The sequence below is a fragment of the Henckelia pumila genome, chromosome 3 (genome assembly GCF_033568475.1).
Source record: "Henckelia pumila isolate YLH828 chromosome 3, ASM3356847v2, whole genome shotgun sequence".
NCBI lineage: Eukaryota > Viridiplantae > Streptophyta > Magnoliopsida > Lamiales > Gesneriaceae > Henckelia > Henckelia pumila.
In genome coordinates, this window is record NC_133122.1 from 172,555,752 (window position 1) to 172,583,082 (window position 27,331).

The window sequence follows — 27,331 nt, forward strand, 5'->3', positions numbered from 1 at the left end:
AAACACCTTTGTTTCAGCAGGATGATAGAAATAATATCCGATTGAATTCTTCAGATACCCTACAAAATAACATAAGGTGGATCGACTATCCAACTTATCTCCCACTGTATGCTTCACGTAAGCAGGACATCCCCAAATCCTCAAGTACGAATACTTAGGAGCTTTGCCATTCCATAACTCGTATGGTGTTTTGTCCACTGCTTTGGTGTGGACGTTTTTCAACAACAACACCGCCGTTTCAAGCGCGTAGCCCCAAAACGAAGGTGGAAGCTCAGTGAAGCTCATCATGGATCGAACCATGTCCAACAAAGTTCGATTACGACGCTCCGATACACCATTTAGCTGAGGTGTCATAGGAGGAGTTCACTGAGAGAGAATCCCATTCTCTTTCAGATAGTCCAAAAACTCGGTACTTAAGTATTCTCCAACTCGATCCGATCGAAGTGCTTTAATACTTTTACCTAGCTTGTTTTCTACTTTAGCCTTGAATTCTTTGAACTTTTCAAATGCTTCAGACTTATATTTCATTAAATATAATTACCCATACCTTGAATAATCATCAGTAAAGATAATGAAGTAGGTGTGGCCATATTGAGTACCAATTCTAAATGGACCACAAACGTCTGTATGGATCAAATCCAACAGATTTTGACTACGCTCAGGTTTCCCCTTAAAAGGAGATTTAGTCATTTTTCCTTTCAGGCAGGATTCACAAGTAGGTAGAGAGTTAATATCAGACATATCAAACATGCCCTCTCCCACTAGCTTGTTCATCCTCCTTGAGGAAATATGACCTAGCCTAGCATGCCAAAGGTTTGCCGGGTTTTGACTATCGATTTTTCTTTTGTTTGTTGTTACCGGCTTATCAACATAATTTATTGGAACGTCTTTTAATTTTAAGTTATATAGATCGTTTTCAAGTTGTCCATTTCCAATCAAACATTCATTCTTGTAAATATTGCAAATCTCATTCACAAAATTGCAAGAATAACCATCTCTATCAAGCATAGAAACAAAAATAATGTTTTTAATCAAATCTGGAACAAATAAAACATCTCTCAAAAGTAACTTAAAATCGTTCTGCAAAATTAAATAAACGTCTCCTACAGCTTTAGCTTCAACTCTAGAACCATTTCCGAGCCTCAGCTGGGTCTCACCCATTCTAAGCTTGCGACTTCTTATCATCACCTGCAAATCATTGCAAATGTGAGATCCACATCCGGTATCCAATACCCAAGAAGTGGTATTAAGTGAAACATTTATTTCAATATAGAACATACCCTTCGCAGTTCGCAACTGCTCTAGATATTCCTTGCAGTTACGTTTCCAATGACCGGGCTTCTTGCAGTAATGGCAAACATCCTTGGACTTTTCCATGTTTGAAGCCTTTGTCTTGTACTTCTTCTCGGGTTCGGTTTTCTTGGGTGGGGCAGAACGTTTCTTACCCTTTGTACTTGGCCCCTTCTTAGCAGAAGAAGAGGAGCCCACCAAGAAAGCCGGTTTATCCTTCTTTAAAGTGAATTCATATGTTACAAGCATATTGACCATCTCTTCAAGGGAGACCTCTATCTTGTTCATATTGAAATTCACCACAAATCCGTCAAACGAAGAAGGAAGAGATAGAAGTAATAAGTCCACGTTGAGTTCATGCTCTAACACCAAATCAAGCGTTACCAACTTCTGTATGAGCCAAATCACTCGTACTCCATGATCACGGACCGAAGTCCCTTCACGCATGTGACACGTCATTAGCTCTTTTACAGTAGCAAACCTTTCAGCTCTCGATTGAGCCCCAAAAAGTTCCTTGAGTTGTACGTGAATGTCAGCAGCATTCACGGTGTCCTCAAATCGCCTCTGGAGTTCATCAGACATCGAGGCTTGCATATAGCATTTGGCCTTGATATCATGGTCCCACCATGTATCAAGTTTGGCCAACTCTTCCGGACTTACATCAGCTGGTGCTTCCTTCGGAGGAGATTTTTCTAACACGTAGAGCATCTTCTCCGAAGTCAAGACAATCTTCAACTTACGGAACCATTCCGTATAGTTTGCGCCAGTCAGTTTATTTTGTTCGAGGATAGAAAATAGTGGATTACGCGAATTCATCTTTATGAAATACTGAAAAGAAACAGACAATTATCAGTGATTGTTTAATTAATTTACTAAGACATAAAATAGGCGAAATTTATTTTATGAATCTCACTCCCACTATTTTAACGATTTCACTACCCTCTAGTGAAAACGGGAAACTGTTTTCCTTAGTGGGAACATGGAGTCCAATTGACAAACTATGGTCCCGAATAATATCAGCCAACCATAATTTTCAAAAGGTAGAGCCCAATTGCTTCCAAAGCAACCTCCACGTTTTTACCTCATGTCCAATAAGGGCCCAATAATATAACGCCGTTTATTGTGACATGTCAAGATGACCCATCAATATTAAGTTGTGATGGACGGTCGCCATGTGGATCCCCCAATAATATGAGCCGATCCCATGGCAGTTCCACCCAACTTACAACATGTGTGCTTTTCGACGAACGGGCCCCCCCAATAATATGAGCCGGACCGTATCCGCGGGTAGCATCTCATACATTGATCGTTGATGGAAGGTAGGAACATTTAAACAATATTTAAATTTCCTTTATTTATCTTGATATCAATTTTAAATCATATTTAAAATGAGGGATTTTAATTTTGAAAATTTGTCTCATCATTTTAAAATTTGTATGCTTGCGGGATTCATACAATTTTGTCTAAAACATGCATACAACTATAATATCATATATTATATAGGATGATCGATTCCATTTCTAATCGACCCGTGGTTGCCCATCACGAGTCTAAGTCCAATCCTAGGTAATATGCAGGTATGCAATGCAATCCTATTACATTGAGCTTCCAATTTACATTTCTTCAGTCTTTATTGTCTGCTGGGCCCACCTCCGTCTTCAAATCTTCATCTCCCACTAAGTCTAATGTATTTACAATAAATAACCATGACAAGTAGGGGATACATTTCAAGGGGTGGGAACGGGCCATAAACCAGGCCCACTTTTATTAAATATGACAATTCATATTGGGCCATAAACCAGGCCCATTAATAAATCCAACAACAATAAAAACAAATGTAAATTTCTAACATACACCTACAAAATTGGTCATGGCAATCGATCATCCTTATCCAATAATATTTAATTCAAAATTAATTTATTGGATAACATGCAATGGCAATTTAAATTAAAAGGATAAAATCATATTCCATATATAAAATCTTATTTTACATACAAAATCATATTTTATCTTTTTATCAAATAAAATCATATTTTACATATAAAATCCAATTTTATACATAAAATCATATTTTACTCAATATTTCCATAAGATCATATCTTATCATCAATTGTACCAAAAATAATTAATTTCATAAAATCTGATTTAACGGATAAAATCTATAATTTTTTCAAAAATTCAAATTTATCCAAAAATCAATTTTAAAATTTTCGGACTCGAACAATTCGATCCGATGCCTCGTGGACCAATCAAAAACAATTTTCGATCGGACCAAAAATAGAATTTTAACATATTAAAATTTTAATTTTAAAATTAAAAATTAATTTTTTCGCGGGCCGCCCGGGACGCTCCCGGGCTGCCCGCGCCCCAAAAGGGCTCGGGCCGGGCAGCCCGGCTGCCCTGGGCAGCGCCGTGCGCCGACCTGCACAGCGCCTAGCGCTGCGCAGGGCAGCGACTCTCGCTGCCCGTGTTTTTGCCCGGAAAATTTTTTTGTACAATCGATTAATTTAATCGCTTGATCTGAGCAACCTGGCTCTGATACCACTGTTGGAGAAGGGCGATCAGATCAATCAGAATTGATACCTGGTGCAGCGGAAATTTAAAAATTTTATATGGAACATAATGGGTATCAAAACTTTACGATTAAATTATGTGTGTAAAAATTAAATAACAATTATAAATTTTTACCTCCAATCTCGAATCGAGATTATGGACACCAACAGATTACTCTGCTCTTGTTGTATATCCCTGGAACTGACGGACGAACTGTTCTTCAATCAGGTCCACGAACAGAGATTTAATCCCTCTGATAGATTGCACTAGAAAATCTATCAGAAGTTTCTACGAAGAGAATTAATGAATTTGATCCGTTAAACCAGACTGTAAATTCAAAATTCACAGGCTGGATTTTTCCCGAGCAGAGGGGAGGGGGCGGCCACTTTTAGAGAGAAAAACCAGGGTTTTCGAAAATTGTGACCTCTGTTGTGTAATTTCTGTACTGCAATAACTTATTTATAATGTGGGCTGCTAACAGCTTAGGGCCCATTAGTCATAAGTTCAAGCCTGACAAGCAAAGCCCGCATGTTCAGAAATTAATATAAAATTCATCGTGACTCAGATTGATAAACCAATTTCACCAATGTGCACAGAAACCATTTCTGCACCTTTTAAAGTCAAGATAAATTTTCTGAATCCGAATTCAGTGATTTCCAAAAATGCCCATCCCTATGTCATTTTAGGAAATCTTACTCCTCTACTCTTAAATAAGAAGTCCCACTTCTTTGTTCATTAAATTTAACTCTTTAAATTTAACTATCTCAACGGGGATTAAAAATCCATTACTCTGTGTGACCCTCAATGGTTCAGGGATACAGCTAGCCGTGGGCTCACAACTCCTTGTGACTCGAAACAACAATTTCCGACTTGCCCATCGAATCATGGTAAGAGCGCCTAGCAACATCGCCCCATGATTCCCTAGGTATCACTGATAGTGCCTGCAAGAACCAATAGATTTTGGTTAGCGTACAGTACGGTCCCTTCATCCATATATCCCGATCGAATCAACAACCATTGGTAAATCGAGAGTCGTTCGAGATTCGATAACTATGCAATGCATCTTGAAGATCAAATAGTGACATCGCATGTGCTACTAAGAAATCATTTCTTAAAACACATCATGTACTCTGGCCAGAGATTCGTCACACTAATATCTCCTCAGATTGCATAGGATATCCACACTCGCAAGTATGTGGTGAATCCTTGACAACAAAGCATCGACTCCTATATGTGTTGTAACTGTACCCAATCCAGTCACCTGATGACCCCAATAGAGTCGGTAAACGAGTCAAAGTACAGTACTAGCATATAGAGTCTCAATGATGTTTCAAGTAGTAAGGACTAATGGTGTACAACCAAAACCGCGGACTTTATCCACTCGATAAGTGATAACCACTTGGAAAGTCCGGATAGGGTAGTTCGATCATTCATCGTATGAATATCCATTTGCATGCTTTGAACATCTCTATGTTCCATACCAATGAAACGTGGTACTCGGCATCGCAAATGCTAGTCTCAATCTCGAGCGATCCTTATCCTTATTAACGGACGGCTCAATCGACTAGGAACGGTTTAGAATATACAGTGACTATAAGATGTGTTTCATGATAGACATCCCCATGTACTACCACATCTTACATACACTATAGTATATTCAAGGTCTTTATCAAAACAACAATAGTATATCACAATATAACAATATGAAGAAAGATAAAGTCATTGCCATTTATAAAAGTGTAAATTATATTAAACAAAAGATTGTTTATACAAAGAGTCATCAAAGCCCTTAGCCACAAGTTGGCTTACCGGGCACCCAATCTTTCACTTCCTTGGTTTTTGTCTGTTCGTCAGCCTCTAACTTCTTACCACTTCTTAACTCCACCGCTTTGCACTGCTCTTTAGGGTTCACTTCAGTATTGCTGGGAAACTGTCCTCGATTTTGATCCTTCAACGCATGTGCAAGCTGCTCAATCTGTGTTTTCATAGATTTCATCATAGCCTCCAAACTGCACATATGTGTCTCCATGTTGTCCATTAGAGTTTCAGTCCTCGACATCTGCATGATCATGGCTGCAGTGCACTATGCCGGCAAGATGCCAAGATTTCTCCCGACGCGATTTGCCCCTTTACTTTCCTTTTTGGTAGGGGAGCCGAGATGAACTCGGCTGCTTACTACACGTCTCTTTTGGTAATGGAGCTGGGATTTCTCCCATCCTCTTACTACACGTCTTTGGCAAGTGGGTGAGGCATCCCTCAACCCACATTGCCCTGTCCAGTCACAATCAACTCACTTTCTTCAAAAATATTTTCTTTCCTTTTTCCTCCTTTGACTCGACATTAAAAATACTTAGCATGCATGAAAGAGACTTTCTTTGCAACCTTCAGTGTTCGAAATTTCGGCCTAGGCGCTAGGCGGCCGCCGACCGAAACGGAAAACATCTAATCAGCCGTCCTAGACGGCCAGCCGCCTAGGCGGTAGTAGGCAGCGCCTAGGCGGCAATAAGCGTCCTAGGCGGCTTGCAGATTTTGATTAGGTTTTGTTTTGGGCTTTTAATTAAAAGCCCAAAAAAAAAAACGGGCAGTCAAAAAAATAAACAGGCTTTTTGTTGTTGGCTTGCCCTAAAACATCTTCAGACTTCATCCTCGTTAGTCGTCATTTGAGAGGCATCAATAGAAGAAGCGACTCGTTTTTTTCCCCTTCAATGTCTGATTCCAGGCTTTAAGTCGGACCCTTTATTTGCTTACCAGCTTGATTCGAAGGCAGCCAGAAAATAGAAGCTCGATTCCAGGCTCCTGCTATTCACTTGAAAGGTACCCATGGCAAGCAATCCATCTTCGAACGCATCTGTCACTCAACCCGAATCCGATATCCTTAGGAGAAAGTCAACTGACATCGGATGGGAGTTTGGGATGTTGATTGATCCTAAGAACCTCGCACTACAAGAAAAACGGCCAAAGACAACGCTTTTTTCGCGTTGTTAATGTTCCCGAAAAAGCGTTGTCGTAGTCAGTGTTGTAAAAGACCATGCTGAAAGACAACGCGAAAAAAGCGTTGTCGTTTTTGGAAAAGCGTTGTCGTATCTAAAAACGACAACGCTTTTTTCACGTTGTCTTTGTCACAAAAAAGCGTTGTCGTAACCAGTATTGTGAAAAACCGCGGTCAAAGACAGCGCTTTTTAAGCGTTGTCGTTTTGAGCAAAGACAACGCATAAAAAGCGTTGTGATATTTGAAAAAGACAACACTTTTTAAGCGTTGTCTTTTTTAGTAATGACACCGCTTTTTCCACCTACGACAACGTTTAAAAAGCGTTGTCTTTTCTCAAATAAAAAACAAAAAAAAAATTTAATTCACAAATTTTCAATATTATCACTTAATATTCAAAATTTTTGAAAATTAAATCTAATATACAATATTTCAATATTATAAATCATTCAAATATAACAAAAATCATTCAAATATAACAAATAATCGAATTCTTCATGTTCATCTCGGCCATTTCAAAGTTCCTATCTTATCACTGCAAATGGTAGTTGCTGATCCCATAATTTCACAAGCTGAAATCCTACGCACCTGTAGATCAATTTGTATCAGCAATTTCTTGAAGAATACAATATCAACACTGAACAAAGCCTAAGAGAGAACCATAATTAATGACATACCAAGGCCTTGTCAGCCATCATTTTCTTCATTGAGTACGCTAGACTGTAGGAAATTAAAGAGAAATCAAGCTCATGAAAAACAAGATTGGAGATGGAAAAATGGTAGGTGGCTGATAACAGACAACTTAATGACACACTTACGTCAAGGTTACTGCCAATGGAAGCCCTCCAAGAACCGCAACAACAACAATCGTGACCTATACCAAACATCAGTCAGTGGGCAGAAATGGCACCAAATGAACTATTTCTTCAGAAATTAAAACTCACAGCAGCAGTTATGATGTGTATAAATCTGTAAATATTAGAGTCTGTTGGGAATGTAAGAAGTACAGGTGAAGAAGGTACCTGCAACAAACTGCTAGTAATGAAAGCTGTGTTGAAGCAAGCATAGAAGAGACGCCCTCCAATTAGTTTTTCATAGAAAATTATTCGAACATCTCCTCTAATCTGCTCGCTCGAATCTCAAAATGAATCAGTTTTTGTGGTGTTCAAGTGCCAAAACAGTCGACTATTTTAAAAAATATCAGGAAATCTTGTACTGGTTTCTCATAATCATAACCAAGACAACTCTTTTGGTAAATTATGGACCTTTCGGTACCGAAAATCATTTTCAGAATGTGTCAAACAAAAAATAATAATAATAAAGTAGAATATGAACTAACTTAGCGTGGAAGGTATAGACTCAGCAACAAAGAGATTCAAGAAGTTAGAATGTTGATTCGGATCAGTGGGAAATATAACTCACTCCAGCTACCTGACATTCAAGGGAAAAAAAAGAGAAAAGGGGCGAAAAGAAAAACTATGTAAGGGCTCAATAGCTTGATCCTTGCACGACATGTATCAAAACTATGATAAAATATAAAATAAATTAAAATGAAATGAAATTCCTCTATTTTTAAATTTAAGGGCTCAATAGCTTGATCCTTGCACGAAGACATTTTGAAATTTTAGCAAAAATTTCTCTATATCTTGGCAGAAATTTTAATTACTCTTACCTTCAATTACCAGATTTTAACATTTTTATCCATTACACAGCTTGCAATACGATACATGTCCGAAGGGTGAAGGTCCTACAATATTCATAACAAATGAAAAGATAGATTCTCAGAGTAAGTTCTACCTGAAGGTCCTACACGATGATCTTAACTTCTTTCAATAGAACAAGAGACAGATTAATTATCATAAACATATACAATATTTTTTTCTGGAAGCCACGGGCTGGCATATACAAGAACAAGTTTTTAGTAATACACTTACTTTTCTTGCTGACACCACTAGTGATGGTTTCAGTGGCTGGGTCCTAATTTCATTTATTGAATCCCCGTGACCAACAAAACTCTGCAACAAATATAAGTAGAAAAAAACTAAAGCATTACATTCCTTTACATGCCTAATCGATCTCTACACAGAGAAAAAGGAAAAGAAATGTAATATTCTTATACTACTTGGATGGGGAGGTATAAACAACCTTTGTTTTCAAGTAAATTTAGATTCCAAATAGTGTCACCGTAAAATATGTTTTGAGTTCAGCAAAGGTTATTAATTACTTTATTTCAAAAAATACACCTCATGTTAACTAGTTCGCATTCATTCGCATGACACTAGTACATGAACAGGTAAAATCAAAACTGTGGCATCACATTAACATAACCAATATTTCTTAATGTTTCTCAACTGCCTTTTTACTAAATCTAAGCTTAATGTATCCACCTGAAAACCAGAAATGGATCTAACTTTTCTTTATTTTACCTATTGTTATCCTGTTTCCAACTATATAGTCTATGCTCTATAGGAAGCAATCAACAAGTATGGATGGCAAACAATTAACTACATAACAAAATAGTACCTTGTATATCTTCTCACTACCAGTATCAATAACACAGATAATTCCATTAAGTCCTCCAGCCACCAAAAATGGAGTTCCATCAATATTACACGCCTAGCTTGCCGTATAAAAAGAGTCATCTTTCACAATACATGGGACACCAAATTCTTTTTCAGAATATGTATTTTTCAAAATAAATTCAGCACATACATCTTATAAAAAAACTGAATTTGCTGACTCGTAATTCCATTGGAAAGAAAATCTCTTACATCGTCATCGATTTAGGACTGAAGTACAGCTATTACACCACCATCCAGACATTAATGTTCCACTGGTTCCACTGACTTGAACACAATGAGAGTTTTTATCATATATGTTGCAGAGAGGTGGCATCAGTTTTGGATAATGAGCTTGCAGAGCTAGAAGCCCAAGTCCCTAAATGAAGGAAAAGTTTAGCGACCATAATGTTTTTGAGAAATGAAGCATCTGAATTCATGAAAAACTAATCAGAAACACAACAGAAGCTGCTAAAAGAACTGTTTTGTATCTGCCAACATATGTGTCTGCTAGGAACGCTTGATTTGATTAGACATGATAAATAACTAGACACAGCTCCATATGAGGTCTACCCCAAATAATTTCCAAAGAGATTGTGCAATTTGATCTGACACACTTGAAAATAAATAATATTGAGGTTCGGCAGAAACAGATCATCTCCTTCCTCCCAAAATAAAAAAGAAAAGAAAAATAATGGAGACACAGTAAAATCAACTAAAATATTAGTGTGTAGATCCATATAAATATAACATATTCACCTTTTTCAGTTATAAACAGTAGTAGTGCTTCAATTTTTAAAAATTTAATCCCGTGTTGAAAACGGAAAATTTTTATTTTCTCATAACATGCATTTTCGTGGCCAGTGGTCAGAACTCCCTAAAACTAATCTAGAAACCAAATCAATAGCCAAAATTAAAAGAAAACAAGAAAGAACCACAACCAGAAAACAGAGGAACTAAAAAACAGCTCATTCTTTGCTTAGTGAACTCACAAATCTACAATTTCCCAAACAAAGATAACTATGATGCCAAACAGTGGGATCAACCTATGGAATCAACAGATTTCAGATCATATCCGCCACAAACAAATACAACTTCAAAAAACCGAAATGCGCGAGGAGAAACTCACCTCTCCGCTGATCGAATCCTCGAGGTTACTCCATAAAAAAAACTAATGCAAAGGAACAATCTTACCCAGCGTCGATCCAACTATGCAATCGGTAGTTTTCCGATGGCTAATTTCAGATAGAGCAAAAGGGAGTAGGGGAGACGATCGATTGAGAGAAGGGGAGATGATCGATTGAGTGAAGCTGGAAAAGCAAGAAATGACCAGAAATATCACAAAGTCGCAAAGAACAAGAACCTGCGCAGATCCAATCGCGAACGGGACGTGACGGTTTGAGCTTTGGCCCTAGATTCCTCAACATTTTGGTATTAAATTGAATCCAAGTACGAGCTCTTACCTTTTATAGCTTCAACCGGTAGCTTACATAAAACTACTGTATTTATTGCGGGACATAAAAATGAAGGTGTAGGTGAACTATTTCAGCTTAGATAGGATCAGACCTTCATCCCAGGCATCTAACCCCAATCGACAGCAGCTCCAATAGACTTTGAAAGGAACTCTGTCAAGGTGTCTTCTGCAATCTAAAGAAGTCTGCCAAAAACACACACAAATGTTACAAAAATGAAAGTACCAAATAATTGCAAGTGCGTCCTTTTACTATGTTAGCAAGTAAAAATAAATATTAGCAAGTGCAGTTACTTCCAAGATGCAAACAAGAAGTCATATTCTATTGGGAATTTAGATGCACCACTGAATTGACGAAAATTATTGTGATAAGATTTATGGCAATACAAAGATGCATCCCTGTGCTTGAAGCACATAGGCATATAAACAAAACAAAGTTACCGACATGTTATAAATAAGAATTTTCAGAAAAGAGACCACTGAACAATTCCAAATAAATTCTATTAATTGATAATATCCCTTTTATTTGCAAAGTTTGTTTAGATAAGCGATAAAAAAATTTTAATCTGTAATTAAGAAGAGGAATTTGCAAATGCTTTTGCATGAAAACATGAGAATTACTTAACAAGCCTTACATGCTCCGATAAGAATCAAAAGTACAGAGAGCCTGCTATTGAAACTTAAAACTTCAAACCATCAAAGACAGTACAACGAAAAATGGCATTGGGAAAAATAACATAATCATGAATTGGAGTAAATTTATCAAGGATCATAAATTAGATTTTAGAATTATACGTGTTAAGTAGCATTGTCACCGCCTATGTCACCACTTAGACTTAAGCTGTTCAGAAATTTTCACCCTCATGATTATTTATGGACCTGTGGGTTGTTGGATCAATCCCTCTGCTCAAAGTTTTCTTCTTATATGAGTGTTTCGGTAATTTTTTCTTCCCGGCAATCTTCCAGCGATCATAGACCACCTGTTTGTATCAGTATTACTATCAGTTATAAATAAATAAAACAAGTTAATATTATAATTACGTACTTGTTGCCAAGAAAGCTATGGAGTTTGATAACGAGTTCATCCTCGGCATCTGTGAAGTTTCCACGTTTGAGGTCTGGCCTGAGATAGTTGATCCAGCGGAGGAGTCCGGTGGACTTGGGCAGAGACCGCCAGCATCGTTTGCCGTGTGCTCGAATATATGCGATGAGACGATCATCTTTTTATTTAGTCCATGCTCCTTTGTTCGTGGGAGATTTCTCACAACATGGAGACCTCCCCATATTCCGATTTATTTTTGATAATTCATATAATATAATCACAACTACTTGTCCCTTATAAATTTTATATATAAGCCTTAGCTAATTATATATAAGCATGCGGCTGTCTTCTCTCATTTCTTTATAGTATTCTTACCTCCGAAGCTGATCGGCCAAGAGGACAACATGGAACAGAGAAAGAAGCCCATCACCCTTTGAAATAATTTCAGAAGGATCCGGTAGTGCTTAAAAGCAGAATAATAAACCTATGAAGCATAAAAGGTTTCAATTTAAACTTCTATTCATTCTCTCTCACAAAATATCACTCCATCATCTCAAAATGGGCATGCATCCAATTATTAACGATCAATGCTATTATTTATGAGAAATCAAACCCATACTCCTAGAGCCCATTTTGCTACCACAAAGCAAATCCCAGAAAGCAAAGTGTACCAACTTTGTACTTAAACGAAGCAAACAAAGTGAGACACCATCCATATCACCCCAAATTCCACATGCATTCAAGAATCCCCATCCAAACACACACACGCATCATAAACCCATAGAACCATTACATTCATATGATCCATACATATGCACACAACTTTCAGAACTATTGAAATGATCCAAAGTATCCCACAAACAAAATAAACCCTTCATAAAGCTGGCAACTTACATGAGAAAAAACGACAAAACCAAGAACATTTCTCTATCCATATGTAAAAACTTGCCAAAGGATACACACACATATACATATGTATATTATTGGGTAGTGAAAGGGAAAAAAACGACAAAAACCAACAACATCCATTCGAGGTCGTCGTAGCTCACATATGGCGCTGCACAAGCAGAGCACGCGGCCACGCCTCTGAGTAGCAAACCAGCCTACACTTCCTCGCAGATTTCCGCAACAAAATGAACCCACCTATCCCAAGAAAATACTTCGGCAACTCTACGGCGCTGATTTTGGGTGGGGGAAGGACATTCATATGGGTCCTGGACCCATGGGTTTCGATGGGAAAACATTCATAATTCCCAGTCATAATGGAGATGGATCATTTGCTGCAAGAACAAAACATTTCAGAATTCAAGATATGTTAACCTATCGAGTCTTTCATATGAGTCGAGGCCAAGAGAAAGAGAAATGGGAGAAAATGGTATCAATTAAACGTAGTTTGCCTACCGAGCAGTGGAAATTTGAGCAAATTTTGAGAAAGAGAAGATAAGAAATCGAAGAACAAAAAATTCGAAGGATCTTGCTCTTTGAAATCTTCATCGCGCAGCTAGGGTTCTCGATTGAGTGAAACCTTGTACTCATATATATCGCTTGGTGACTTTTTATATAAGCATATATATTAGCCAAATGTGCAAATTAAATTTCACCAGATAATCGATTTGCCTTAAGTTTATATATCTACAAACTCAAATTGCTTCGATCGCATCATGGTAGTTAAAGAATCAAATTTAGACGAAGAATTAATACAAGAAACAACATACAACGAAGAGGAAACCCTTTCTTTAAGTGATCTTCCATTATACAGCGACCATGTCGAATGGGACGAAGAAGAAGCAGCAACAGCGTTGTCCTCCTCGGGCCAAAACATAAAACACGAGAGAAGAGCATATTAATTTCTCAACAAAAATCTTGATAATCCCCAAGAAGCAAACTCAGATGAGATTCTTCACGATCGCAAGAGAGCAAAAAGGAGAGAGCAAAAAGGAGAGGGCCGCGGGAGGAGAGGGAGAAATCGTGAATAGAGTTGGGGAATTTTGCGTTCAATTGAGGGTAATATTACTTTATTTAAGTTTTATAATATAATATAATATATATATATATATATTTAAAAATAAAAAAATAAAAAAAATCATCTACAACATTTTTTAAAAAATGTTGTTGAATATAAAAAAAAAACGCTGATAGACAACGCTTTTTAAAAGCGTTGTCTTTAACCTGAAAAAAACGCTTATAGACAACGCCTTTTACAAAAAGCGTTGTCTTTGTTGAATATAAAATATATAAAGACAACGCTAACGCTTTTCACTAAAAGCGTTGTAATTTAATAAAAGACAACGCTTTTTACAAAAAGCGTTGTCTTTTAAGTATTGTGTTTGACCATATTTGTTGTAGTGTCGACAGAGTTAAGTGCAAGTTGTGTGGGAAAACGATGTCGGGGGGAGTATATAGGATGAAGGAGCACATAGGAAATATACCTGGAAATGTATCTGGTTGTCAAAAAGCATCTCAAGAAGATTGCAATAAGTGCAAAGAAGCTATTTCAGAAGCGAGGAACAGAAAGAAAAACAAAAGAATGGCTGAAGAAACATGTAGAGCAGAGGTGAATATCCATCATGAAGAAGAAGAAGAAGTTCTTGAAATTGAAGGGATGAGTGGAACTAAAAAACCTCTTCCACTTGGGCCCATGGATAGATATGTATCAGTGATTTCTTCAGAAAATGTAGGTTCGAGTGGGAATAAAGTGCTTCACCAAAAAAATATAAACGAGGCTCTTTTCAAAGAGATAACTCAACAAGTTCAACAACATGTTGGGAGATGGGCATTTGAAAATGTAATCCCATTCAATGCTGTTGACAATGATAGCTTCAAACAACTGATGGAGACAGTAGGTCAATTTGGACCAGGGTTCAAGCCTCCAACTCAATATCAACTTAAGGAGCCAATTTTGAAAGCTGAAGTTGAAAGAACAAAACAATTGTTGAAGAAGCACGAAGAAGAATGGGTAAAGAATGGGTGCTCGATTATGACAGATGCATGGAGTGACATAAAAAAAAAAGCATATTAAATTTGTGTGTCAATTGCAAGGAAGGTACTACATTTATAGAGTCTAAGGAGTCTTCAGACGAGGCCCATACAGCTAGACATATATTTGAATATGTTGACAAGTATATGGAACAAGTAGGATCTCATAATGTTGTTCAAATTGTAACAGACAATGCTACCAACAATATGGCTGCAGCTAAATTGATGAAAAAGAAAAGCGGCCTAGGATCTTTTGGAGTTCATGTGCAGCTCACACAATTAATCTCATGCTTGAAAGTATTGGCAAGCTTCCAAAATATAAAAAGGTTATCGACCAAGCCAAGACTTTTACCATTTTCATTTATGCTCACCATAAGACTTTGTCATTGATGAGGAGTTTTACAAAAATGAGAGACATAGTCCGACCATGAGTTACCAGGTTTGCATCTAACTTCCTCACATTACAGAGTTTGATTGAGAAAAAATCAAGTCTAAGGGCCATGTTTACAAGTGAATTGTGGGAGACTTGTAAATGGGCAAAGACAAACAAAGGGAAATTGGCTTACTTTACTGTAATGAGCATGAGTTTTTGGAATGGTGTGACACTTTGTTTGAAAATATTTGCTCCTTTGGTAAGAGTTCTTCGATTGGTTGATGGAGATAGAAAGCCATCCATGGGGTTTCTATATGGGGAGCTTCTTCAAGCTAAAAAAGATATCAAGGTGGCCTTGAACAATGTTGAATCAAATTATCAGCCTGTCATAGTGATTATCGAGTCAAAAATGAAAGATAGACTTGATACATCATTGCATACCACAGCTTTTGTGTTGAATCCCTACTTCTACTACAAAGATGGTTTTATTGCTCTTTACGAGGAGGTCGCAACTGGGATTTTTGAATGCATTGAATTTTTTCATTCCAATGAGTTTGAACTACAAGATACAATTATTAACAAGGAATTTGCAAAATATAGAGACAAGAGTGGGTTATTTGGGAAAACATTGGCAGCAAAAGCATGTGAGAATAATGATGATGCATTTGATCCATGTACATGGTGGAGTACCTACGGTGCTCACACACCCAACTTGCTAAGAGTGGCATTGAGGATTCTTTCATTAACTACAAGTTCGTCTGGATGTGAAAGGAATTGGAGTGCATTTGAAGGAGTAAGTTTAAACTTTATTAATGTAAAGTATTAATTTTTAATATACATGTTCGTGTTACTAACTATAGTATAATATGTACTTTCTATGTTTTTTTTTTTTGTAGATGCATACAAAGAAAAGAAATCGATTGGATGTCAATAGGTTGAACAATCTAGTATTTGTCCAATTTAATGCTAGATTGTTGAACAAACAAAAAAGAGAGAAGGAAAGAAATGTCGATGTCCTTCTTGCAAAAGATGCTTCAAATGCACAAAGCTGGATTGTAGATGGTGGGGAAGAGGATGAAGTTGAACCAGGTTCTGGGCTCACTTGGCAAATAGTTGATGAAGCAACTGGAGCAGATGAAAATATACAACTCCGAAGAAGCTCTAGAGTGAGAGAACTTCACGAGGATGATTTTGCATCCGACGAAGTGGATGATCACAATGAAGATATTGAGTTTGTGTCTGATGAAGAACAAGTTGTTGAAAATTATGGAGAAGATGAAGTAGACCAGTAGACTAAATTTGAGACATTCTATTATTTGTTTAATTTTTGAACTCATTTTAAAATTTGATGTTTTTTTATGTTGGGAGTTATATAATGTGATTTTTTAGTTGATAACGTGGAATCCGCCTAGCGGCGCCTAGTCCCCGCCTAGGCGATAGGCACTGGTCGGGCGCCCGACTAGCGCCTAGAGAATTTTAGAACCTTGGAAACCTTTTTGCTTGACCCAAGTCCAAGGCTTAAAGACACATGTATGCATTTATATGAGCGAATAATCAACACATAAATGTGGGTATTAGGTGAGAAAATGGCTGCCCCTAGGTGCTAACCCAACCTTAACTCAAATCCTCACATACAAGGCACAACCCGAGCAATCGCACCGAAAATCTCTTAACTCTATCATCCCTTAACCAAATTCGACTCCGCTTGAACCGACACTCTCCAAACACTACCAACTAACCAATGGACCAATTTGTAACTTCATTTGAAAGCCCAAGCAAAATGACCAAAAACTAAAATCGGGCATCCCACTTTACTCTTAAAAATTCTGCACCGACACCCTAACTTCAAAAATCCATAACTTAATGAAATCTTAACCGAAACAAGCCCATTTCATACCGACGCGACCACAACATCAAGAACTGGACCTTGGAACAGCCCTAACCATGCCCAGACCTCGTCCAGATCCTCCCCTGCCCCATAACCAAACTGCCCTGTCCAATCCAATCTCACTCTACAACACCTCTACCTTGAGAAAACACCACCAAGACTTATTTCCTTACCTCCACTTTTTTCCAAACCACCAAACCCACTCAAAACAAACGTAATGACATCTCTTGGGACTTGAGACAAACACCTAGGCAGCCCCTTACCACACTTCAACTCCACAATTCATAATCAACAAGATTATGCTCCAAAAGCCTCACATTCATGAATAATCAATCAAGACCACATGCCAAACAATAAAATACACTTATATACTTCAATCCCAGCCCTAACATCATGAAAAATTTGAAACTTATAGGGCATGAGCTACTGAATTTTTCAAGTGTGCCAATATGCATCAAAACCCATCATTTTTCCCATCACAATACATCATACAACTCCCAATCAACATCATGAATGAAATTTTAGAAATTTAAGCCTAACCCTAGATGGAAAATCAGAAAAACCGAACCCATACAATTCAAAATACAAGGCATTTCAAAATTTAAATAATGGTTTAGCACAAGAACATAAATAGCTTGCTAGAATGCCCAAGGAAATGCTTATACTTGTCTTAACCCTTTTTCTACCAAAATTTCAAACCAAGGGAAAGGGGAGAGAGCTGAACTCTTCGAACAAATATATAGGAAACCTTCCCAAGGTGGACTCCAAGTGACGGCGGCGGCGTGAGGTGGCTGGCGGCGGCCGAAAAGTGAAGGGGAAGAGGGGGGCCGAAGGTTTGAGAGGGAAATGGGAAAAAAAAAAAAAGAGAGTAAAGGGTCGGCTAGTTGAGGTATGAGGGCGCTAGGGTTTGTGAAATCTTTTAATTGGTGTTTAAAAGGGGTGTGTGTGAGGTGTACAAGTGTGTATATGTATAGATGTAAGCATGTAAAAGTGGGTGTGTGTATGTGCTTTTAAAAGTACAACTCTATAGTACAACTTTATAGTACTACTCTACCTACTAACTTACACTAATAAAATTTCTAAGTTTAAAAATTCCTAATCAAAAATATTAAATTGGGTTTTACTAATCCGGGTTTATGAAAATTCTAATTTTTGAAAAAGTCAAAGAATAAGCCCAATATTGCAATACTGAGAAAAATGATTTCTGATGCCCGAAAATTTCTAAAGTTTTAATTCCCTTCTAAATTTTCCTCTTACCTCCCTACTAAAATTTTAAAATAGAAATTCTTGGAATTACCGCCAAAATCCACCATCGCCATACGCCGGAACCGGAAGCCCACTGTCTCAAAGATTTTAATAATAAAGAACTTAAAATATTTGAGAAATTAAACTTTAAAAGAAATTTAAGCAATTAATTCCAAGCAATAAAAATCATAATTATTATTAAAAAAAAAAAGAATTTTAGGCATGGAATTTAAATCGTGAAATCTTAGGTGCTACAATTCCTCCCTCCCTAATAAAGAATTTTGTCCTCAAAATTAGAAGTTAACAAATAGCTCTGGATAGCGAGTCCTAATATCTGCCTCTGTCTCCCAAGTGGCCTCTTCATCTGAATGATTCAACCACTTAACCTTGACCATTGGAATAGTCTTGTTACAGAGTCTCCTCTCCTGCTTTTCCATAATCCGGTTAGGTCTTTCTTGATAAGTCATATGAGGCGATAACTGAAGAGGCTCAAGGTTGAGCACATGAGAAGGATTCGAGATGTACTTCCTCAACATGGATATGTGGAAGACGTTGTGTACTCCAGCCAGACTAGGCGGCAAGGCCACCCTATAGGCTAATGTCCCCACTCTATCAAGAATCTCAAAAGGTCCAACGAACCTCGGAGCCAATTTCCCTTTCTTTTCGAACCTCATCACGCCTTTCAAAGGAGCGACCCGGATGAAGACATGATCACCCAATGAGAACTCCAAGTCTCTCCTCCTATGATCGGCATAACTCTTCTGCCTGCTCTGCGCAGTCCTCATCCTATCACGGATCATGGCTACAACTTCAGCAGTCTGCTGAACAATCTCGGGTCCAAACTTTGACGTCTCACCGATCTCGGTCCATAATACCGGTGATCTACAAGGTCTCCCATAGAGTGCCTCGTAAGGCGCCATACCAATGGTGGCCTGAAAACTGTTGTTGTATGCGAACTCCACTAGTGGTAGCCTCGACTCCCAACTACCCTGAAAATCAATAGCGCAAGCCCTCAAAAGGTCTTCCAAAATATTAATCACCCTCTCAGACTGGCCATCCGTCTGCGGGTGAAAGGCTGTACTAAACAGAAGCTTCGTACCCAAAGCGGAATGAAGACTCTTCCAAAAAGATGAAGTAAACCACGGATCTCTATCAGACACAATGGAAACAGGGATACCATGTAGTCTGACTATATCCCGGATATACAACTCCACATACTGAGTCATAGTAAAGGTCTTCCTCACAGGTAAGAAGTGCACCGACTTAGTGAGACGGTCTACAATAACCCAAATAGCATCCGAACCTCTCACTGTCCTCGGCAAGCCAACAACAAAATCCATGGTAATATTCTCCCATTTCCACTCTGGAATAGGGAGTGGCTTAAGCAAACCTGCAGGTCTCTGATGTTCTGCCTTGACCTGCTGGCATGTCAAGCACTAGGACACGAAACGAGCGATATCACGCTTTATGCCTGGCCACCAGTACAACTGCTGAAGGTCCCTATACATCTTTGTACTCCCTGGGTGGATAGAGTACGATGATGTATGTGTCTCTGCCATGATAGTATCTCGCAGAGAATCACCTGCGGGAATCCAGAAATGACCTCCGAACTTCACAATCCCATCAACTACAGAATACAGACCACTGTCTTTCTCCTCTGCTCTCTGTCTCCACTTACCCAACTGCTCATCAACTGCTTGAGCAACTCTGATACGGTCAAACAGCGAAGTCTGCACTGACAAAGCTGACAATCTAGGAGCTCTACCCTCGACATAGAGCTCTAGTACGAATCTCTGAATCTCATCCTGCAGAGGTTTAGAAACCGTCAAAGAGGCAATCATTGCTGAATTTCTACTCAATGCATCTGCGACTACATTAGCTTTACCCGGGTGGTAGCTAATATCGTAGTCATAGTCTTTCACCAACTCTAGCCATCTCCGTTGTCTCATATTCAACTTCTTCTGGGTGAAGAAGTATTTGAGGCTTTTATGGTTGGTGAATATTTTACACTTTTCTCCGTAGAGATAGTGCCTCCAAATCTTGAGAGCGAACACCACCGCTGCTAACTCCAAATCATGAGTAGGGTAGTTCTTCTCATGCTCCTTCAACTGCCTAGAAGCATAAGCGATAACCCTATCTAGGTGCATAAGTACTGCCCCAAGTCCCAACTTGGAAGCATCAGTGTAAACCACAAAATCTCCCTCTCCAGATGGCATAGCTAACACTGGTGCTATCGTGAGAGCTTCCTTCAACACATCAAAGCTCTCTTGATACTCTGGCTTCCAAATAAACTTGGCATTCTTCTTGGTCAGCGCTGTCAAGGGCACCGCAATCGATGAAAATCCCTTGATAAACTTCCGGTAGTAATCGGCCAAGCCGAGAAAACTACGAATCTCCGATGCGTTTCTTGGAACAGACCACTCCTTCACTGCTTGCACCTTAGAAGGATCCACTTCCACTCCACTCTTAGAAATAATATGATCCAAGAAGGGTACACTCTCTAACCAGAATTCGCACTTTTTGAACTTAGCATACAACTTCCTCTCTCGGAGTACTCCTAGGATAGTCTTCAAATGTTGTGAATGTTCTTCTCTATCCTTTGAGTAAATGAGGATGTCGCCAATAAATACAATGAAAACTGATCCAAGTACGGCTGAAACACGCGGTTCATAAGATCCATGAAGACCGCGGGCGCATTCGTCATCCCGAACGGCATCACAAGGAACTCGTAGTGGCCATAACGAGTCCTAAATGCTGTCTTGAACACATCAGACTCCTTCACCTGCAACTGGTGATATCCCGAACGAAGATCAATCTTCCAAAACACAGAAGCTTCTTGCAACTGATCAAAGAGGTCCTCGATCCTAGGAAGTGGGTACTTGTTCTTTACCGTCACTCCATTCAGCCCTCGGTAATCAATGCACAACCTTAGGCTTCCGTCCTTATTTTTCACAAAGAGGACTGGCGCGCCCCATGGAGAGAAACTAGGGCGTATGAATCCCTTATCAAGAAACTCCTGAATCTGTTCCTTCAGTTCCTTCATTTCTGTGGGAGCTAGTCTGTACGGTGCCTTAGATATTGGCACAGTACCCGGTATCAAGTCGATAGAGAACTCGACTTCTCTATCTGGTGGAATACCTGCAACCTCATCCGGAAACACATCCTCAAAATCCCTGACCACGTCCACAGCTGAAATATCTGAACATACTGGCAACTCTGTCAGAGATACACTGGCTAAGAATGCCTCACATTCATCATGCACCAACTTCTTAGCTTGCATGAGAGATATAAGCTGAGTCCTCTTCGAACTCCTAGTAGCCTCGAACCAGAATGCTTCCTCTCCCTCTGGTCTGACCAACACTGATCGCTGCTGAAAATCAATTACCACAGCATTCTTCGTCATCCAATCCATCCCAAGTTCAAGTCAAACTCAGGCATGGGCAACACTATCAGATCGGCACTCACTGATTGCCCTTGCAGCAAGAGCTCAAGATTCTTCACCATATTCCTTGTGGAAAATTCTTCCCCTGATGGGATGGTCACTGTGAAACCACCCAACAACTCCTCATACTCAATATTCCGCTTACAAGTGAATGCCTCCGAAATGAAAGAATGTGTAGCTCCCGAATCTAACAAGGCTCTAGTGGCTACACCAGCTACTACAATCTTACCTGGATTAACGGTGAATACATCCACAGAAAAGATTGAAGTTAAATAACACAAGTTCTACTTAGGCTCCTTCTAAGTAATCAAATCCCAAACAAGATACTACGCATGCTAATACAGTCAAATTCTTCAAACATGCAACACGCTACAAAATTATTGACCCCAAACAAAAAAACTTAAAACCACATGCATCAGTAAATCAATCAACTGCTCTAACCCAAGAAAACTTAAGATTTTACCTGTGATGGGTGTGGTGTATGGGTCAGCCTCCTCGGCCTGCATCACGAACACTCGACCCTGCACGAGCCTCCTCAACTCCGGGCAGTCTTTAGCTACATGACCCGGCTTCTTGCCTTTTAAGAAAACTCCTGCATTCATCAAGAACTTACCAAAATGCGGACGACGGAATGCCTGGCAAATAGGCTTATCCTCAGTCCTGGGAGGAGCAGGTCTCTGGGCCTGATGGTGCCCTTGGGGCCTCTGCTGTCACTGATATGGCTTCTTGTCATGCTGCTGCGGGTGACCCTGATGAGTAAAGGCCCTCTTGCCATGAGCCTTGGCACTGATGTCCTTCAAGGACTGCTCGGACCTCATAGCCTTCCTGACAGCAGCTGCATAATCCACTGGCTCAGCCATCATCACATCCCTACGGATAGTAGGACTCAGACACGCAACAAAGTGCTGCAACTTCTCCGCCTCGTCATTCCCTATCAATGGCACAAAGTGGCAGCCACTCCCAAATTTCCGAACAAACTCGGATACAGTCAGATCTCCCTGCCGGAGACTCATGAACTCCTTCTTCAACTGCGCCCTCACCTCAGCTGTATAGTACTTCTCATAGAAGAGAGTCTTGAATGATTCCCAAGTCAGTGTGGTAATGTCAACAGTCTTCTCCACACCCTCAAACCATAAGGTGGCGTCATCCTTGAGTAGAAAGGTCATACAGCGAACTCGTTCCGCATCTCCCAAATCCATGTAGCGGAAAATCGCCTCTAGCGAGCGAATCCAGCCCTCCGCTACCATCGGATCCGTAGTACCAGAGAAGTACTTAGGATCCATCTTCCTGAATTGCTCATAGATCACGCTAGGTCTAGCCCTCGGGGCCTCGGCATGCTGCTCTAAGATACGAGCCAGGCCAGCTAGCATGTAGCGACCCATTCCGGATCCACTACCTAATCAGAGTTAAGAGCATAATTAAGCATGCATAAAGTAAATAGCTGTGGAAGACTTAAATACAAATAGACCGGCGGAATACAACCGGCTAAACCAACTCGATTTAAACAACCCAATCGAATTAAATAAAAACCTACAGCTAATCCTGTTGTCTTTGAGGTCACTGGCCACTCCAGGCTCCTGGTGCTCAATCCTGCACCTACACCTGCCCCGTCGAATAGGGTATCCAAATATACAGAAAATACCGGACGTGAGCTTTAAGCTCAATACGAAAGCACGGATAAACATACAAACATGATGCATGCAAATGCCAGGGTATCCATATCTGGGATAACTGTATACAAAACTGCTCAAACTGGCGCCTGGGATATGAGCTCGTCACATCGGGGTAGCTAACCACTGTGTGCGACCACTCATTCCCGAATACCGGACGCAGACCACGGAATCCACTAGATATCAGTACCTAAGGGTACTCGATATCAAACGTCCAAATAGGGCTGAGCAACCCTAACTAGCTTATCTCAAAAGATATACAGATGTACAGGCACAAGATGATATGCACATGCCGCATAACAATAATAACATGCAAACACATAAATGCAACATATAAGCATGCATATCCGCTGGCAATCTCAGTCAGTACTTACATACCTTTCTAGGGCAGTTCTAGTAGTCCCACTCTAGGTTCCAAGCCTATCATCAAGTCTACAATGCAAATATCCATGCATCATTCAATAAGCTCTAAAAGCCTTAACTAAGCTATTGTATACTCCTAAATAATTTAAGGAGACCATAGCTATACCTGCATCCGTCGTCAGCCCACTGATGGCGACTACCCCGAACCTAGGGGCACACCCCTGTTGCAGCTCCACAGCCTCGAGCACTGCTCCGCTATACGAGCACTACTCCGCTACTAAGTCAGACACTGTCCGACTATACTAAAATATGTTCACTACTCCAACTCTAAAATAAGAGTACCCAAAGCCCTAAAATAGAGCCACTAGGGCAAGGAGAGGAACTCGGTGCGCTTTGAAATGAAGCCCTTGCACCTATATTTATAGACAACGATCGGAAGCTCCGTTCCCGATCGGAAGCTCCGAACGTGCAGATCGGAAACTCCGTTCCCCCGATCGGAGGCTCCGAACGCCACGCGTCAATTCCTTTACATGCAACCACACACCTGTTACCGACAGCCGATCGGAAGCTCCGATCGCTGATCGGAAGTTCCGATCTCCATGCTTCCGATGTGGTTCCGAACTCACCAAGATCGGAAGCTCCGATCCTGGATCGGTGGCTCCGATCCTGCTCGAGTCTTGGGTCCCTCTGGACCATTTCCGAGTGTTCTGGATCCATTTCCGAAGTCCGTTAATTCATCTGGAATTTCCATAATCATGTTTTACTTAATCTCGACATGATTATATGATTAATTACTAAAACTGGATACGGGCTACTACATTCTCTCCCACTTAAGATATTTCGTCCTCGAAATCAGATCTTAAGTACCGAATGTAAAACAAAATTCAGAAACATTCTTTATTCAAATCAAACGATTTCAGAGTTTACAACTGAATATCACTCAAGAATTAAAACAACTCAGGGTGTTCTGAATGCATCCTGCTCTCAATTCCCAAGTAGCTTCCTCAGTGACTCAATGCCGTCACTGAACTAAAATCAGAGGGATAACTTTATTACGTAAGACCTTATACTCATGATCCAGGATACAAGTAGGTCTTTCCACGTAAGTCAAATCAGTGTCCTCTTGAACCTCAGACGGCTACAGAATATGGGACTGATCTACCACGTACCGTCGCAACAGAGATACGTGAAATACATCGTGAATACTGGACGGATACGCTGGCGAAGCTAGCCGATAAGCCAAATCGCCAATGCTTCTCAAAATCTCGAACGGGCCGATAAATCTGGGAGACAACTTGTCTCTAAGGCTACACCTGAAAACCATACGAAAAGTGTGAAACTCTCAAAAACACTTTCTCCCCAACATCAAATTGCAAAGGCCTACGCTTCGTGTTAACATAGCTGGCCTGTCGATCATGTGCAGTCTTACTCCGTTTCTTGATCTGATCAACAACATCTGCTGTCTGCTGGATTAGCTCTAGTTCTTCAGTCCGTCTCTCCCCCACTTCTTCCCTAGAAGTGTGAAGTATGACAACGTCGCCCGTACAACACCTCAAATGGTGTCATACCAATGCTACTATGATAGTGGTTGTTGTACGCGAACTCAATCAATGGCAACTGATCCTGCCAGGCTGAACCAAAATCTATAACACACGCTTGAAGCATAACCTCCAAAGTATGAATAGTGCGCTCTAACTGACCATCTGACTCCAGATGATAGGCAAAACTCAGACTGAGAGTAGTGCCCATCGCATGCTGAACACTCCCCCAGAACCTGGAAGTAAACCTGGGGTCTCGATTGCTGACAATGCTTACAGGAACTCTATGAAGTCAAACGACCTCCTGAATGTATACTCAAGCCATGCGATCCACATTGTACTCTCGGCTACAGGAAGTGAAATGTGCTGACTTGGTGAGTCGGTCCACCACACCCAGATAGCGTCACAATTCTTCAAGAATATCGGAAATAGGGTCACAAAAGTCCACCGTGATAACCCCCATTTCCCACTCAGGAATAGGTAGACTGTGAAACAAACCTCCAGGTCGTCGTTGCTCTTCCTTGACCTGCTGACACACCAAACATCTCGAAACAAACTGATAAACATTGCATTTCATTCCCTTTCATATGAACCGAGTACGTAGATCCTTGTACATCTTGCTGCTCCCCCGGATGAATACTTAACTTAGCGCGATGCGCCTCCAAATAACAATCTCAAAAAAAAAAAAAATTCCACTGGAAGCATCCAAACTAATCATTCCGATTAACAGTCTTCAAAATTTGTCCACTTACAATCCTTGGACAATCACTGAATCCTATTCCACATGCTGGATCAATCATTGCTAACGCCAAGCAATGTTTAGATCAAAATCTATCACTGGTAATCTCAGCAACGCTGTCAACGAACTACAATCACAAGAGTCACCCTATGACCACTTTCAAGATCCATAGAATTCAAACAGCCTCGATTCCCATATCCCTGGAGATTCCTTAGCGACTAAGGAATTTCCTAAATGCACTTGAATCGCTTATGTCAGAGTATATCATACTTATAGTACTATTCCCAGCACTTCTTGATTCACTGAATCCCAATCAGCACCGATTGGAATAATCTGATCAATTGAATTGATCTACCGAAGCTTTTGACATGCCTGACGATATCAACCCTTAATCAAACAATCACTGATCAATGAAACTCTCATGGATCGATCACTATCGATGATCCCATTGTCATACGCCCGCAGATCCCAAATACTTTTGGAATCAAAAGAAACACCGCTGATTCAATCACTTGTCTTCGACAGAGTCAGACAACAGTTACAAGTAGTCACTAGTGCTAAGCCTGCACCAGTCTAGACATACTATCCACTGTCTAAATTCATTCAAAATGACCAAAAGGACTTGTCCAACCTAAGCCGCAATACAAATCTGAAAAATTCCAGCTATCGCTGAACATGCTCTATATCTCTTGCTAAGACTGCGACAAATCGAGACTGAGAAAACCTACCACGATGTCCCACCTGGAATCATAACCAAGTGTACACTGGCATAAGTCACGCTTTCCTCACGCCTCAAATAATCATGTACAATCCTTAGCATCAGATATAATCTTTCACTGAAGGAAACCATCATTGCTGAAAAATACTCTCACCCGAGTCAACGTTCCATACAGTTCACAAAACCAGCTCCTAGATAGCCCCTATCACTAGAGCATCCAAACCCCGACTAGATCCACTAGTCCAGTAGTATCCAATAGACTACATCATTCAAAATATTTGATTCATATTGGTTTTTGGCATGTGTTTTTAAAAATGACTCCGTGAATATGATGAAAATCAATTAAAATATTATATGCAATGTTTAAAAATTAAATATATTAATTTAATGAATAAACAACACATTGATTCTTCACAAATTGAATATTCCAAATTTGACCTTAATTTTCACACCATTTTTTCACACAATGTTCATGCCAT

At 39.7% G+C, this 27,331-nt stretch overlaps 3 protein-coding genes, 1 long non-coding RNA gene and 1 pseudogene across 18 annotated transcripts; 1 reads left to right on the forward strand and 4 right to left on the reverse strand.

The window, feature by feature from the left end:
• Positions 1–7,240: 7,240 nt before the first annotated feature.
• LOC140887540 (uncharacterized) lies at positions 7,241–13,877 on the reverse strand. Of its 15 annotated transcripts, none has more exons than XR_012151926.1 (13): positions 13,616–13,877; positions 12,950–13,180; positions 11,904–12,384; positions 11,738–11,838; positions 9,601–11,044; positions 9,353–9,471; positions 8,764–8,844; positions 8,502–8,576; positions 8,169–8,260; positions 7,852–7,953; positions 7,648–7,703; positions 7,507–7,549; positions 7,241–7,417 (listed from the first exon to the last, which is right to left on the reverse strand). It is a non-coding gene; the product is annotated as an uncharacterized lncRNA (long non-coding RNA). The 15 variants fall into 15 exon arrangements; XR_012151937.1 differs by having other exon boundaries at positions 9,601–10,750; positions 10,954–11,044; positions 11,904–13,180; XR_012151934.1 differs by having other exon boundaries at positions 9,601–10,850; positions 10,954–11,044; positions 11,904–13,180.
• Positions 13,878–14,283: 406 nt separating this feature from the next.
• LOC140889963 (uncharacterized) lies at positions 14,284–16,541 on the forward strand (annotated as a pseudogene).
• A 2,134-nt stretch (positions 16,542–18,675) lies between these two features.
• LOC140889964 (uncharacterized) lies at positions 18,676–19,056 on the reverse strand. Its single transcript, XM_073297710.1, has one exon. It carries the CDS (start codon positions 19,054–19,056, stop codon positions 18,676–18,678), a length of 381 nt encoding a protein of 126 aa, XP_073153811.1.
• A 2,725-nt stretch (positions 19,057–21,781) lies between these two features.
• Positions 21,782–22,426, reverse strand: LOC140889965 (uncharacterized). Its single transcript, XM_073297711.1, has 2 exons — positions 22,288–22,426; positions 21,782–22,053 (listed from the first exon to the last, which is right to left on the reverse strand). The coding sequence occupies exons 1-2, from the start codon at positions 22,424–22,426 to the stop codon at positions 21,782–21,784; spliced, it is 411 nt and encodes a 136-aa protein (XP_073153812.1).
• Positions 22,427–22,534: 108 nt separating this feature from the next.
• On the reverse strand, positions 22,535–23,206 carry LOC140889966 (uncharacterized). The gene has a single exon (XM_073297712.1). It carries the CDS (start codon positions 23,204–23,206, stop codon positions 22,535–22,537), a length of 672 nt encoding a protein of 223 aa, XP_073153813.1.
• Between the last annotated feature and the right edge of the window lie 4,125 nt (positions 23,207–27,331).

What these genes read in the sequence shown, in the direction of transcription:
- LOC140889964 (XM_073297710.1), bottom strand. Translation starts at nt 19,056, where the DNA reads ATGAGGTTCGAAAAGAAAGGGAAATTGGCTCCGAGGTTCGTTGGACCT.
- LOC140889966 (XM_073297712.1), bottom strand. Translation starts at nt 23,206, where the DNA reads ATGGGTCGCTACATGCTAGCTGGCCTGGCTCGTATCTTAGAGCAGCAT.
- LOC140889965 (XM_073297711.1), bottom strand. Translation starts at nt 22,426, where the DNA reads ATGAATGCAGGAGTTTTCTTAAAAGGCAAGAAGCCGGGTCATGTAGCT. An exon ending in ATACACCACACCCATCACAG is followed by an intron (nt 22,054 to 22,287) that starts GTAAAATCTTAA and finishes CCGTTAATCCAG; the next exon opens with GTAAGATTGTAGTAGCTGGT.